This window comes from Oncorhynchus gorbuscha, linkage group LG09 (assembly GCF_021184085.1).
Source record: "Oncorhynchus gorbuscha isolate QuinsamMale2020 ecotype Even-year linkage group LG09, OgorEven_v1.0, whole genome shotgun sequence".
Classification (NCBI taxonomy): Eukaryota; Metazoa; Chordata; class Actinopteri; order Salmoniformes; family Salmonidae; genus Oncorhynchus; species Oncorhynchus gorbuscha.
Window position 1 is genome coordinate 86,908,393 of NC_060181.1, and position 16,715 is coordinate 86,925,107.

General features: G+C 46.9%; 1 protein-coding gene across 1 annotated transcript in view; it reads right to left on the reverse strand.

Moving 5' to 3' along the window:
- The window catches only part of LOC124044229 (amine oxidase [flavin-containing]), an 82,311-nt gene that overhangs the window by 16,271 nt on the left and 49,325 nt on the right, over window positions 1-16,715 (reverse strand). The window contains exons 4-6 of the mRNA XM_046363819.1: window positions 8,971-9,075; window positions 7,796-7,887; window positions 7,396-7,537 (exon numbers count right to left, since the gene is read on the reverse strand). Coding sequence (XP_046219775.1) covers window positions 7,396-7,537; window positions 7,796-7,887; window positions 8,971-9,075 — 339 coding nt within the window. The remainder of the gene's footprint in view (window positions 1-7,395; window positions 7,538-7,795; window positions 7,888-8,970; window positions 9,076-16,715) is intronic.

A 16,715-nucleotide genomic window follows, 5' to 3' on the forward strand; every position in this document is an offset into this window, starting at 1 on the left:
ATGGATTATGTTCCTGAATGAAGGAGCAGGAACAGCCACATGGAGGGAGGGATTATGTTCCTAAATGAAGGAGCAGGAACAGTCATGTGGAGGGAGGGATTATGGTCCTGAATAAAGGAGCTGGAACAGCCATGTGGAGGGAGGGATTATGGTCATGAATGAAGGAGCAGGAACAGTCATGTGGAGGGAGGGATTATGGTCCTGAATGAAGGAGCAGGAACAGCCATGTGGAGGGAGGGATTATGGTCCTAAATGAAGGAGCAGGAACAGCCATGTGGAGGGAGGGATTATGTTCCTAAATGAAGGAGCAGGAACAGTCATGTGGAGGGAGGGATTATGTTCCTAAATGAAGGAGCAGGAACAGTCATGTGGAGGGAGGGATTATGGTCCTGAATGAAGGAGCAGGAACAGCCACATGGAGGGAGGGATTATGTTCCTAAATGAAGGAGCAGGATCAGCCATGTGGAGGGAGGGATTATAGTCCTGAAATGTGGAGGGAGGGATTATGGTCCTGAATGAAGGAGCAGGAACAGCCATGTGGAGGGAGGGATTATGGTCCTAAATGAAGGAGCAGGAACAGCCATGTGGAGGGAGGGATTATGGTCCTAAATGAAGGAGCAGGAACAGCCACGTGGAGGGAGGGATTATGGTCCTGAATGAAGGAGCAGGAACAGTCATGTGGAGGGAGGTATTATGTTCCTAAATGAAGGAGCAGGAACAGCCATGTGGAGGGAGGTATTATGTTCCTAAATGAAGGAGCAGGAACAGCCACGTGGAGGGAGGGATTATGGTAATAAATGAAGGAGCAGGAACAGTCATGTGGAGGGAGGGATTATGGTCCTGAATGAAGGAGCAGGAACAACCATGTGGAGGGAGGGATTATGGTCCTAAATGGGGGAGCAGGGAATGACCAGGGTCAGCCATATGGAGGGATTATGGTAATAAATGAAGGAGCAGGAACAGCCATGTGGAGGGAGGTATTATGTTCCTAAATGAAGGAGCAGGAACAGCCACGTGGAGGGAGGGATTATGGTCCTGAATGAAGGAGCAGGAACAGTCATGTGGAGGGAGGTATTATGTTCCTAAATGAAGGAGCAGGAACAGCCATGTGGAGGGAGGTATTATGTTCCTAAATGAAGGAGCAGGAACAGCCACGTGGAGGGAGGGATTATGTTCCTAAATGAAGGAGCAGGTACAGCCACGTGGAGGGAGGGATTATGTTCCTGAATGAAGGAGCAGGAACAGCCACTTGGAGGAAGGGATTATGTTCCTGAATGAAGGAGCAGGAACAACCATGTGGAGGGAGGGATTATGGTAATAAATGAAGGAGCAGGAACAACCATGTGGAGGGAGGGATTATGGTCCTAAATGGGGGAGCAGGGAATGACCAGGGTCAGCCATATGGAGGGATTATGGTAATAAATGAAGGAGCAGGAACAGTCATGTGGAGGGAGGGATTATGGTCCTGAATGAAGGAGCAGGAACAGTCATGTGGAGGGAGGGATTATGTTCCTGAATGAAGGAGCAGGAACAGCCACGTGGAGGGAGGGATTATGTTCCTGAATGAAGGAGCAGGAACAACCATGTGGAGGGAGGGATTATGTTCCTGAATGAAGGAGCAGGAACAACCATGTGGAGGGAGGGATTATGGTCCTAAATGGGGGAGCAGGAAATGACCAGGGTTAGCCATATGGAGGGATTATGGTAATAAATGAAGGAGCAGGAACAGTCATGTGGAGGGAGGGATTATGGTCCTAAATGGGGGAGCAGGGAATGACCAGGGTCAGCCATATGGTGGGATTATGGTAATAAATGAAGGAGCAGGAACAGTCATGTGGAGGGAGGGATTATGGTTTTAAATGGGGGAGCAGGAACAGCCATGTGGAGGGAGGGATTATGGTTTTAAATGAAGGAGCAGGAACAGCCACGTGGAGGGAGGGATTATGGTCCTGAAGGAAGGAGCAGGAACAGTCATGTGGAGGGAGGGATTATGTTCCTGAATGAAGGAGCAGGAACAGTCATGTGGAGGGAGGGATTATGTTCCTGAATGAAGGAGCAGGAACAGTCATGTGGAGGGAGGGATTATGGTCCTGAATGAAGGAGCAGGAACAACCATGTGGAGGGAGGGATTATGGTCCTAAATGGGGGAGCAGGGAATGACCAGGGTCAGCCATATGGAGGGATTATGGTAATAAATGAAGGAGCAGGAACAGCCATGTGGAGGGAGGTATTATGTTCCTAAATGAAGGAGCAGGAACAGCCACGTGGAGGGAGGGATTATGGTCCTGAATGAAGGAGCAGGAACAGTCATGTGGAGGGAGGTATTATGTTCCTAAATGAAGGAGCAGGAACAGCCATGTGGAGGGAGGTATTATGTTCCTAAATGAAGGAGCAGGAACAGCCACGTGGAGGGAGGGATTATGTTCCTAAATGAAGGAGCAGGAACAGCCATGTGGAGGGAGGGATTATGTTCCTGAATGAAGGAGCAGGAACAGCCACTTGGAGGAAGGGATTATGTTCCTGAATGAAGGAGCAGGAACAACCATGTGGAGGGAGGGATTATGGTAATAAATGAAGGAGCAGGAACAACCATGTGGAGGGAGGGATTATGGTCCTAAATGGGGGAGCAGGGAATGACCAGGGTCAGCCATATGGAGGGATTATGGTAATAAATGAAGGAGCAGGAACAGTCATGTGGAGGGAGGGATTATGGTCCTGAATGAAGGAGCAGGAACAGTCATGTGGAGGGAGGGATTATGTTCCTGAATGAAGGAGCAGGAACAGCCACGTGGAGGGAGGGATTATGTTCCTGAATGAAGGAGCAGGAACAACCATGTGGAGGGAGGGATTATGTTCCTGAATGAAGGAGCAGGAACAACCATGTGGAGGGAGGGATTATGGTCCTAAATGGGGGAGCAGGAAATGACCAGGGTTAGCCATATGGAGGGATTATGGTAATAAATGAAGGAGCAGGAACAGTCATGTGGAGGGAGGGATTATGGTCCTAAATGGGGGAGCAGGGAATGACCAGGGTCAGCCATATGGTGGGATTATGGTAATAAATGAAGGAGCAGGAACAGTCATGTGGAGGGAGGGATTATGGTTTTAAATGGGGGAGCAGGAACAGCCATGTGGAGGGAGGGATTATGGTTTTAAATGAAGGAGCAGGAACAGCCACGTGGAGGGAGGGATTATGGTCCTGAAGGAAGGAGCAGGAACAGTCATGTGGAGGGAGGGATTATGTTCCTGAATGAAGGAGCAGGAACAGTCATGTGGAGGGAGGGATTATGTTCCTGAATGAAGGAGCAGGAACAGTCATGTGGAGGGAGGGATTATGTTCCTAAATGAAGGAGCAGGAACAGTCACGTGGAGGGAGGGATTATGTTCCTGAATGAAGGAGCAGGAACAGCCACATGGAGGGAGGGATTATGTTCCTGAATGAAGGAGCAGGAACAGCCATGGGGAGGGAGGGATTATGTTCCTAAATGAAGGAGCAGGAACAGTCATGTGGAGGGAGGGATTATGTTCCTGAATGAAGGAGCAGGAACAGCCACATGGAGGGAGGGATTATGTTCCTAAATGAAGGAGCAGGAACAGTCATGTGGAGGGAGGGATTATGTTCCTAAATGAAGGAGCAGGAACAGTCATGTGGAGGGAGGGATTATGTTCCTAAATGAAGGAGCAGGAACAGTCATTTGGAGGGAGGGATTATGTTCCTAAATGAAGGAGCAGGAACAGCCATGTGGAGGGAGGGATTATGGTCCTAAATGAAGGAGCAGGAACAGCCATGTGGAGGGAGGGATTATGTTCCTAAATGAGGGAGCAGGAACAGCCATGTGGAGGGAGGGATTACGGTCCTGAATGAAGGAGCAGCCACATGGAGGGAGGGATTATGTTCCTGAATGAAGGAGCAGGAACAGTCATGTGGAGGGAGGAATTATGTTCCTGAATGAAGGAGCAGGAACAGCCACGTGGAGTGATGGATTATGTTCCTGAATGAAGGAGCAGGAACAGCCACATGGAGGGAGGGATTATGTTCCTAAATGAAGGAGCAGGAACAGTCATGTGGAGGGAGGGATTATGGTCCTGAATAAAGGAGCTGGAACAGCCATGTGGAGGGAGGGATTATGGTCATGAATGAAGGAGCAGGAACAGTCATGTGGAGGGAGGGATTATGGTCCTGAATGAAGGAGCAGGAACAGCCATGTGGAGGGAGGGATTATGGTCCTAAATGAAGGAGCAGGAACAGCCATGTGGAGGGAGGGATTATGTTCCTAAATGAAGGAGCAGGAACAGTCATGTGGAGGGAGGGATTATGTTCCTAAATGAAGGAGCAGGAACAGTCATGTGGAGGGAGGGATTATGGTCCTGAATGAAGGAGCAGGAACAGCCACATGGAGGGAGGGATTATGTTCCTAAATGAAGGAGCAGGAACAGCCATGTGGAGGGAGGGATTATAGTCCTGACATGTGGAGGGAGGGATTATGGTCCTGAATGAAGGAGCAGGAACAGCCATGTGGAGGGAGGGATTATGGTCCTAAATGAAGGAGCAGGAACAGCCATGTGGAGGGAGGGATTATGGTCCTAAATGAAGGAGCAGGAACAGCCACGTGGAGGGAGGGATTATGGTCCTGAATGAAGGAGCAGGAACAGTCATGTGGAGGGAGGTATTATGTTCCTAAATGAAGGAGCAGGAACAGCCATGTGGAGGGAGGTATTATGTTCCTAAATGAAGGAGCAGGAACAGCCACGTGGAGGGAGGGATTATGGTAATAAATGAAGGAGCAGGAACAGTCATGTGGAGGGAGGGATTATGGTCCTGAATGAAGGAGCAGGAACAACCATGTGGAGGGAGGGATTATGGTAATAAATGAAGGAGCAGGAACAGTCATGTGGAGGGAGGGATTATGGTCCTAAATGAAGGAGCAGGAACAGTCATGTGGAGGGAGGGATTATGGTCCTGAATGAAGGAGCAGGAACAACCATGTGGAGGGAGGGATTATGGTCCTAAATGGGGGAGCAGGGAATGACCAGGGTCAGCCATATGGAGGGATTATGGTAATAAATGAAGGAGCAGGAACAGCCATGTGGAGGGAGGTATTATGTTCCTAAATGAAGGAGCAGGAACAGCCACGTGGAGGGAGGGATTATGGTCCTGAATGAAGGAGCAGGAACAGTCATGTGGAGGGAGGTATTATGTTCCTAAATGAAGGAGCAGGAACAGCCATGTGGAGGGAGGTATTATGTTCCTAAATGAAGGAGCAGGAACAGCCACGTGGAGGGAGGGATTATGTTCCTAAATGAAGGAGCAGGAACAGCCACGTGGAGGGAGGGATTATGTTCCTGAATGAAGGAGCAGGAACAGCCACTTGGAGGAAGGGATTATGTTCCTGAATGAAGGAGCAGGAACAACCATGTGGAGGGAGGGATTATGGTAATAAATGAAGGAGCAGGAACAACCATGTGGAGGGAGGGATTATGGTCCTAAATGGGGGAGCAGGAAATGACCAGGGTTAGCCATATGGAGGGATTATGGTAATAAATGAAGGAGCAGGAACAGTCATGTGGAGGGAGGGATTATGGTCCTAAATGGGGGAGCAGGGAATGACCAGGGTCAGCCATATGGTGGGATTATGGTAATAAATGAAGGAGCAGGAACAGTCATGTGGAGGGAGGGATTATGGTTTTAAATGGGGGAGCAGGAACAGCCATGTGGAGGGAGGGATTATGGTCCTAAATGGGGGAGCAGGGAATGACCAGGGTCAGCCATATGGAGGGATTATGGTAATAAATGAAGGAGCAGGAACAGTCATGTGGAGGGAGGGATTATGGTCCTAAATGAAGGAGCAGGAACAGCCACGTGGAGGGAGGGATTATGGTCCTGAATGAAGGAGCAGGAACAGTCATGTGGAGGGAGGTATTATGTTCCTAAATGAAGGAGCAGGAACAGCCATGTGGAGGGAGGTATTATGTTCCTAAATGAAGGAGCAGGAACAGCCACGTGGAGGGAGGGATTATGTTCCTAAATGAAGGAGCAGGAACAGCCACGTGGAGGGAGGGATTATGTTCCTGAATGAAGGAGCAGGAACAGCCACTTGGAGGAAGGGATTATGGTAATAAATGAAGGAGCAGGAACAACCATGTGGAGGGAGGGATTATGGTCCTAAATGGGGGAGCAGGGAATGACCAGGGTCAGCCATATGGAGGGATTATGGTAATAAATGAAGGAGCAGGAACAGTCATGTGGAGGGAGGGATTATGGTCCTGAATGAAGGAGCAGGAACAGTCATGTGGAGGGAGGGATTATGTTCCTGAATGAAGGAGCAGGAACAGCCACGTGGAGGGAGGGATTATGTTCCTGAATGAAGGAGCAGGAACAACCATGTGGAGGGAGGGATTATGTTCCTGAATGAAGGAGCAGGAACAACCATGTGGAGGGAGGGATTATGGTCCTAAATGGGGGAGCAGGAAATGACCAGGGTTAGCCATATGGAGGGATTATGGTAATAAATGAAGGAGCAGGAACAGTCATGTGGAGGGAGGGATTATGGTCCTAAATGGGGGAGCAGGGAATGACCAGGGTCAGCCATATGGTGGGATTATGGTAATAAATGAAGGAGCAGGAACAGTCATGTGGAGGGAGGGATTATGGTTTTAAATGGGGGAGCAGGAACAGCCATGTGGAGGGAGGGATTATGGTTTTAAATGGGGGAGCAGGAACAGTCATGTGGAGGGAGGGATTATGGTCCTAAATGGGGGAGCAGGGAATGACCAGGGTCAGCCATATGGAGGGATTATGGTAATAAATGAAGGAGCAGGAACAGTCATGTGGAAAGAGGGATTATGGTAATAAATGAAGGAGCAGGAACAGTCATGTGGAGGGAGGGATTATTATGGTTTTAAATGGGGGAGCAGGGAATGACCAGGGTCAGCCATATGGAGGGATTATGTTCCCTAATGAAGGAGCAGGGAACTGAAAATCCTACTTTGGAGGGTTGAAGGACAGACCAGAGGTTTAATGGTTCCAATCTAAGTAGGATCCATATGAGAATGTAATCGTTGTGGAATGGTTTGTTTTAACATGGAGGAGAGTTTACTGAGCTCAGTTGAAATGGCTCTTGGATCAGCTCAGTAAACCTAGAACCAAAGCAAAAAATAGGGTTTACCTTATTTCATCGCAATCTTGTCCTCATTATGATTTCCATACACATACACATATTCAGAGAGACATGCTAGGACCCCGTATGGATATGAAAGAGCCATTCCCCAGAGTTAGAGAGACAGCCAGACAGACAGGCAGGCAGGAAGACAGAAAGTCCATCAGTCAGCCAGAAATATAGACAGAGACAGCTAGCCAGGCAGCCAGCCAGTCAGCCAGCAAAGTGTGTACAGTACCTGTCCTCCGTTGGTGGTGGAGAAGATCCTCATGGTCCCTCCACACTGCTTGACGTACCAGAGGAACCACAGGGCAGACACCTCGTGGGGTTCAGAGGTCACATTCACGTTCACAAACAGAGTGGCGAACCGCCTCGCAGAACTGTGGGGAGAGGGAGTCGCACAGACACAGACACACACACACACACACACACACACACACACACACACACACACACACACACACACACACACACACACACACACACACACACACACACACACACACACACACACACACACACACACACACACACACACACACACACAAGAACTCAATTACAAAATTGTACATTACTAAAACATGCTGCATTGAGTTGAATGGTCCTGAGTGTATTGTAAAATGAGTGTAGTACAGCACCTGGTCCAGCAGATCTTATCAAAGAGCTGCTTCATGGTCATCTTGTCCCACTCCTCAGCATGTGGAGCCTTCCATGGAGCCTCTCTGGGGATCTAGAACACATAGTACGAGGGAGGGAGCATCAACAAATTCTCAGAATTAGTGGTTGGTTTGGGATTGGACAAGGGGTTGTGGAGGGGGTGGCTGCCCGGCTTAGACAGAGATAAAGATGCTCAATGTGTTACGAGAGAAACAAACCAAACCAAAAAACCAAAGGCAAAGTCTTCCCATGCTTTGTTGATTTCAAAAAAGCTTTAGACTCAATTTGGCACGAGGGTCTGCTATACAAAATGATGGAAACTGGTGTTGGGGGAAAAACATACATTATAAAGTCCATGTTCACAAACAACAAGTGTGCGGTTAAAAAAGGTCCGGGAGGTGAGACAGGGATGCAGCTTAAGCCCCACCCTCTTCAACATATATATCAACAAATTGGCGAGGGCACTAGAACAGTCTGCAGCACCAGGCCTCACCCTACTTGAATGTGAAGTCAAATGTCTACTGTTTGTTGATGATCTGGTGCTTCTGTCCACAACCAAGAAGGGCCTACAGTAGCACCTAGATCTTCCGCACAGATTCTGTCAGACTTGGGTCCCGACAGTAAACCTCAGTAAGACTAATATAACGGTGTTCCAAAAAAGGTCCAGTTCCCAGGACCACGAATACAAATTCCATCTAGAGCAAACAAAACAAAAACAGTACATACCTCGACCTAAACATCAGCGCCACAGGTAACTTCCACAAAGCTGTGAATGATCTGAGAGACAAGGCAAGAAGGGCCTTCTATGTCCATCAAAAGGAACATAAAATTTGACATACCAATTAGGATCTGGCTAAAACATATTTGCATCAGTTATAACCCATTGCCCTCTGTGGTTGTTAGGTCTGGGGTCTGCTCACCAATCAAGAATTCCCAAAATGGGACAAACACCCAATTGAGACTGCATGAGGAATTTTGCAAAAATATCCTCCGTGTACAATGTAAAACACCAAATAATGAATGCAGAGCAGAATTAGGCCGATACCCGCTAAATATCAAAATCCAGAAAAATAGCAGTTCAATTCTAGAACCACCTAAAAGAAAGAAAGAAAAGAAAGGAAGAAATAAGAGAAAGAGAGATGATGGGTGTGTTTACCTCGCAGCCCATCTCATCCATCTTCCTCCACAGGTTGTTGTAGTCCATCAGGGCGAATGGGTTCCACATGGGGGGGAAGGAGCCTTTGAATGGGTAGGACTTCCCCTGTACGACACAACATGGGACAACATAATGTTGTGTAAAATTGAATTCAAAGATTAAGGCAGAGACTATTTAATTGTATAATATATCAATATTTAATCAAGCAGCTGCAGGAGAGATCTCTCTCTTCACAGGGAAGAAGTCAAAGAGTGAATGGTTCCATGCCCCTTACATTTACACATTGTTTTCATTTTATCTTTATTTAACCAGGCAAGTCAGTTAAGAACACATTCTTACTTTCAATGACGGCCTAGGAACAGTGGGTACTGCCTTGTTCTGGGGCAGAACGACAGATTTTTACTTTGTCAGCTACTAGTCCAACGCCCTAACTACTAGGCTTCCTGCTGGTTACTAGCCCAACGCACTAACTACTGGGCTACCTGCTGGTTACTAGTCCAACGCCCTAACTACTAGGATACCTGCTGGTTACTAGTCCAACGCTCTAACTACTAGGCTACCAGCTGGTTACTAGTCCAACGCTCTAACTACTAGGCTACCTGCTGGTTACTAGTCCAACGCCCTAACTACTAGGCTACCTGCTGGTTACTAGTCCAACGCTCTAACTACTAGGCTACCTGCTGGTTACTAGTCCAACGCTCTAACTACTAGGCTACCTGCTGGTTACTAGTCCAACGCTCTAACTACTAGGCTACCTGCTGGTTACTAGTCCAACGCTCTAACTACTAGGCTACCTGCTGGTTACTAGTCCAACGCCCTAACTACTAGGCTACCTGCTGGTTACTAGTCCAACGCTCTAACTACTAGGCTACCTGCTGGTTACTAGTCCAACGCCCTAACTACTAGGCTACCTGCTGGTTACTAGTCCAACGCTCTAACTACTAGGCTACCTGCTGGTTACTAGTCCAACGCTCTAACTACTAGGCTACCTGCTGCCACATAGTGAGAGGACATAATAAAATTACATTGTTTACACAAGTTATTTTATACGAGCAACAAGTTACAACAGCTCACCCCAAATTCTGCCACTACAACATGGAAGGGGTAGTTATCATCATCACCAACGTATACACGCATGGGACTTCAAAGAGACAATGTCGGCCTCAGTGGGCGTGACCATGGCGTTTTATATTTGTCATCATTTAATTTGAGCCAATCACATGACTGAGGCGTGGCTCTGTGCTTGTGGTGTGCTAGCGTACGGGGGGAGGGTTAGGGGGAAGGTGTGGGAGATGATTGGTTGGTAAAGGATTCCAATCAAGCCAATACCTATGCGCTGGGAGGTTCTCCTGGTCTTTCTGTATGAGTTAATGAAGGCCACGTCTGATGCGTTGGTCCTCCAGACTCTTCAGTTTTTACGCATTAAGGTGGAAGTGACTTGGAATGAAATCACAGCAGCAGTAACAGCATCACCTTCATCATCATCAACCATAGATTGAAGACTCCTAATAGTGAACTGAGAATGCAATCTTTTTCAAACGTCTCAGTTCTACTGACATTCAGGTCAAGTCTACTTTTGAATTGAAATAGACATTATTCTCCTGCCAGCTCCCTGACAGAGGGGACGATGAAGCAACCCCTCTCCTGCAGCTAGCTCCCAAGGACGATAATAACCATACGCCTGCTTGCGTAATGGTCCCCCACAGATGAAGGATTGCAACTGATTGCACATTCAGCAAGGCAGATAACATTCTCACACTCTCAATCTCACACTATTTCTCAACCCCTACAGGGTTATGAATGTGGTCACGGGTAGTGGGAGGTGTCAAAGGTATTAAGGTCATGTCCCCTCCCTTCTAGCTTGGCATCCAACTGATTTCCCTGTGTTTGACTGTTGTTGAAGTGAATGGTGAGTGCAGAATTCGGTGTGGTTTATCCAGGCTAGCCTTGTATACTGGTAATCGTGTAGGATGTCACACTACACCTCTAATAACCCCACAGAGAGAGTTTAGCATCACTGACACTTTCACTGTGAATGAAAAAGCTGTATTTGGCGTTAAGGATCCTAAACGGCTCTATTCAATCCGTATCGTAGGAGTTCAGCGTTATGGCGTGATTGAAATTGAAAGACAATGTTCCCATCCTTAGCGCAGAATGCATTCATGGTGAACGCTGCATGTGTCGGCTCATTCTGAAATGACCTTTACATTTCTATCACGCCTCAGTGATACAGATTGAATACCTTATCTGTGCTTCATTTCCAAGGGGGCGTGTGGCTTTAGAAAAAAGGCTGGGGAAGCCATATCAGTTCATTTAACTGCAAGTGCACTGGGGGATAGTTTGTGTGTGTGTGTTACTCTTACATAACTTGTGTAAAGCACAAAGGTTGACAGTTAAATGGGTCGGTCTGATGGCCCTGACAGCGGTTATTTCATACCCTGGATGACAGATGTGTCACACACACACGCATGCATGAAATACAGGGGGAGAGAGAGAGTCTGAAAATGCATTGCCAAGCGCTGTGGAGAGAGCAACAGGTCTGTTACCATGGAAACGGGGAAAAGAGAGGAGGAGGATATATCACAGCATCTGTTGTGAATTTGCTACAGAGCAGAAAGTGAAACCACATAGAATAGAAAACACAAGGGAAGGGAAAGGGGATGCCAAGTCAGTCAACTGAATGCATTCAACTGAAATATGTCTTCCGCATTCCACCCAACCCCTCTGGATCAAGGAGGTGCAGAGGGCTGCCTTAATAATGTATGCAGTACAGTACATTGTGTTATGTTAAAGTATACTTTTAAAACCGGTGCGACGGCTGTAAACAGGTGTGACGGCTGTAAACCGGTGCGACGGCTGTAAACAGGTGTGACGGCTGTAAACAGGTGCGACGGCTGTAAGCAGGTGCGACGGCTGTAAACAGGTGCGACGGCTGTAAGCAGGTGCGACGGCTGTAAGCAGGTGCGACGGCTGTAAACAGGTGCGACGGCTGTAAACAGGTGCGACGGCTGTAAACAGGTGCGACGGCTGTAAGCAGGTGCGACGGCTGTAAACAGGTGCGACGGCTGTAAACAGGTGCGACGGCTGTAAACAGGTGCGACGGCTGTAAACAGGTGCGACGGCTGTAAGCAGGTGCGACGGCTGTAAGCAGGTGCGACGGCTGTAAGCAGGTGCGACGGCTGTAAGCAGGTGCGACGGCTGTAAACAGGTGCGACGGCTGTAAGCAGGTGCGACGGCTGTAAGCAGGTGCGACGGCTGTAAACAGGTGCGACGGCTGTAAACAGGTGCGACGGCTGTAAGCAGGTGCGACGGCTGTAAACAGGTGCGACGGCTGTAAACAGGTGCGACGGCTGTAAACAGGTGCGACGGCTGTAAACAGGTGCGACGGCTGTAAACAGGTGCGACGGCTGTAAGCAGGTGCGACGGCTGTAAGCAGGTGCGACGGCTGTAAGCAGGTGCGACGGCTGTAAGCAGGTGCGACGGCTGTAAGCAGGTGCGACGGCTGTAAACAAATGCGGCAGCTGTAAACAAATGCGGCAGCTGTAAACACGTGTTGTAGTGTTTTACGTCTCCCAGTGTGTTAGGAACTCTTTTATTAGTCCAATGAATACAGGTCACCATGACTACACTGAAAATGATGATGAAAGACATGACATCAAAGCCGTTCACTGTTTCTCAAAATCTGATCGTGATTTATCATTAGCCAATTAGCAACTGTACTTCAAAAAGTTCCGCATATCAATTTAATAATTACTGCCCACTGGGGGAAAACATATTAAATCAACAATGTTTACACATCATTTCAACAAAAATGTTGATGTAATGACGTTGTGAATCAACTTGGAAAAAACTGATTGGATTAGCAAAGTCATCAACATAAGGGAATTTCTTTTTTTTTTCTCTACCCAACTTTTAACCATAAATCAAACGACATGTTTTCTTGATATCGCGTTGAATTCACGTTAGTTGACACCTCAACCAAATGTAAATCAAAACTAGACGTTGAAATGACGTCTGTGCCCAGTGGGTGGCCTCTTTCTCAATTTCTGATAGCGATTCCTCAGGCATTAACCAAAGCAGTGCTGAGGTTGCAGCAGGCAGCTGATAGACAGTGTAAGGCAGTAGTTTGCTGATATGAGGAACCAGGATTGGCCTTTTGGATTAGTATTAGCACTCGCTAGTAGTAAAGCTGATTAGCAGCTAGTGTGGACGCTATCCCTAATTACACAATGGGTTGGCAAGCAGCTGGATGGATGGACCTTGATTGGCTAATTCTGGCTAATGTGCAGTGTAATATAGTGTAGTTTAGTGGAGTGGAGTGTAGTACAGAGTGGAGTATAGTGTGGTGTAGTGTCCAAGGTTGTGCTATAAAGCCTTGATCAATGACTGAAGGGGTTGAGCCAGGTGCATCCTGTTTCCGTTGATCATCCCTGAGAGGTTTTTACAACTTGATTGGAGTCCACCTGTAGTAAATTCAATTGATTGGACATGATTTGGAAAGGCACACACACCTGTCTATATAAGGTCCCACAGTTGACCGTGAATGTCATAGCAAAAACCAAGCCACGGGGTCGAAGAAACTTTCTGTAGAGCTGGGGAAGGGTAACAAAGGTCCCCAAGAACACAATGGCCTCCATCATTCTTAAATGGTAGAAGTTTGGAACCATCAAGACTCTTCCTAGAGCTGGCCGCATAGCCAAACTGAGAAATTGGGCGAGAAAGGCCTTGGTCATTGAGGTGACCAAGAACCTGATGGTCTGACAGATCTCCAGAGTACCTCTGGGAGATGGGAGAACCTTCCAGAAGGACAACCATCTCTGCAGCACTCCATCAATCAGGCCTTTATGGTAGAGTGGCCAGATGGAAGCCACTCTTTAGTAAAAGGCACATGACAGCCTGCTTGGAGTTTGCCAAAAGGCACCTAAAGGACTCTCATACCATAAGAAACAAGATTCTGTGGTCTGAAACCAAGATTGAATTCTTTGGCCTGAATGCCAAGCGTCACGTCTGCAGGAAACCTGGCACCATACCTACGGTGAAGCACGGTGGTGGCAGTATCATGCTGTGGGGATGTTTTTCAGTGACAGGGACACTAGTCAGCATCGAGGGAAAGATGAACGGAGCAAAGTACAGAGAGATCCTTGATGAAAACCTGCGCAGGACCTCAGATGGGGTGAATATTCACCTTCCAACAGGACAATTTAATTTTACCTTTATTTAACTAGGCAAGTCAGTTAAGAACAAATTCTTATTTTCAATGACGGCCTAGGAACAGTGGGTTAACTGCCTGTTCAGGGGCAGAACGACAGATTTGTACCTTGTCAGCTCGGGGTTTGAACTTGCAACCTTCCGGTTACTAGTCCAATGCTCTAACCACTAGGCTACCCTGTCACCCCAATGACAATGACCCTAAGGACACAGCCAAGACAACACAGTCTTTGGGACAAGTCTCTGAATGTCCTTGAGTGGCCCAGCCAGAGCCCGGACTTGAACCCGATAAAACATCGCTGGAGAGACATGAAAAAAGCTGTGCAGCGACGCTCCCCATCCAACCTGACAGAGCTTGAGAGGATCTACAAAGAAGAATGGAAGAAACTCCCCAAATACAGGTGATTCAAGCTTGATATTTCAGATGTTATTTTTAATACATTTGAAACATTTCTACAAACCTGTTTTTGCTTTGTCATTATGGGGTATTGTGCGTCGATTGATGAGGGGAAAACAATATTTTATCCATTTTTGAATAAGGATGTAACGTAACAAAATATGGAAAATGTCTGAATACTTTCCGAATGCACTGTAGTAATACGTACTGAGTTAACCTTGTATCTTTATTGACCTAATATTTAAATCTTTGCACTGTATCTATGCACACTCCCTGGTCAACCCAAACCCTAGCTTTATCTCCACATCCCTGTTCAACCCTCATTCATTTCCACATCCCGGTTCATCCCTAACCATAGCTTCATGTCCACATCCCTGTTCAACTCTAACCCTAGCTTCATGTCCACATCCCTGTTCAACTCTAACCCTAGCTTCATGTCCACATCCCCGTTCAACTCTAACCCTAGCTTCATGTCCACATCCCTGTTCAACTCTAACCCTAGCTTCATGTCCATATCCCCGTTCAACTCTCACCCTAGCTTCATGTCCACATCCCCGTTCAACTCTAACCCTAGCTTCATGTCCACATCCACGTTCAACTCTAACCCTAGCTTCATGTCCACATCCCTGTTCAACTCTAACCCTAGCTTCATGTCCACATCCCCGTTCAACTCTAATCCTAGCTTCATGTCCACATCCCCGTTCAACTCTAACCCTAGAGTCCTATACACAACCATGCCTCTTTTCTCTGTAACACGTGTCCTTTCCCAAGACATCACATATGAGAAATTAGATGAAAGATGTTGTAATCGCTAGCTAACAGATGTTAGCTGTGCGTTTGGACAATGCATAGGCTAATGACAGTGGGCAGCTGGCATTGACCTAGCATTAGCGGCTATGGTATATTTAGCGCTCTCTCTGTCACTGTGATGGGATAAATGAAGTGACAGGATTTTACGAAGAAACCGGTTGTCTGCCAGAAAAGCATTTAGAACAAATTAGATAGAATGAGAGCCAGAGAGAAGGACAGCGCAAGAGAAGGAGGGAGAGGGAAAGAGAAGAAGTTTCAAATGTTTTATTACATTATCCACAAGTAGAGTGAAATGACTTTCTTGCAAACTCAAACCCCAACAATGCAATAATCAATAACAATGTAATATATAATATATTATATAAAAAACTAAACTTTTAACCTAAAAACACACCTAAGAATAGGAAATACGAAATAAAGGAAGTAAGCATACTATATACACAGGAAATATATATATTATTTTGTTCCAATATCATATTTACATGTGGAGGTACACTATATATACAAAAGTATGTGGACGCCCCTTCAAATTAGTGGACTCGGCTATTTCAGCCACACCTGTTGCTGACAGGTGTATAAAATCAAGCACACAGCCATGCAATCTCCATAGACAAACATTGGCAGTAAAATGGCCTTACTGAACAGCTCAGTGACTTTCAAACGTGACAACGTCATAGGATGCCAGCTTTCCAACAAGTCAGTTCGTCCCGGTCAACTGTAAGTGCTTTTATTGTGAAGTGAAAACGTCTAGGACTAACGGCACAGCCGCGAAGTGGTAAACCTTACAAGCTCACAGAACTGGACTGCCAAGTGCTCTAAGATAAAACTAGGGTTAGGATTGAACAGGGAGATAAAGCTAGGGTTAAGGTTGAACAGGGAGATAAAGCTAGGGTTAGGGTTGAACAGGGAGATAAAGCTAGGGTTGGGGTTGAACAGGGAGATAAAACTAGGGTTAGATGAAAAGGGAGATAAAGCTAGGGTTAGGGTTGAACAGGGAGATAAAGCTAGGGTTAAGGTTGAACAGGGAGATAAAGCTAGGGTTAGGATTGAACAGGGAGATAAAGCTAGGGTTAGGCTTGAACAGGGAGATAAAGCTAGGGTTAGGATTGAACAGGGAGATTAAGGTTGAACAGGGAGATAAAACTAAGGTTAGGATTGAACAGGGAGATAAAGCTAGGGTTAAGGTTGAACAGGGAGATAAATCTAGGGTTAAGGTTGAACAGGGAGATAAAGCTAGGGTTGAGGTTAAACAGGGAGATACAGCTAGGGTTAACGTTGAACAGGGAGATAAAGCTAGGGTTAGGGTTGAACAGGGAGATAAAGCTAGGGT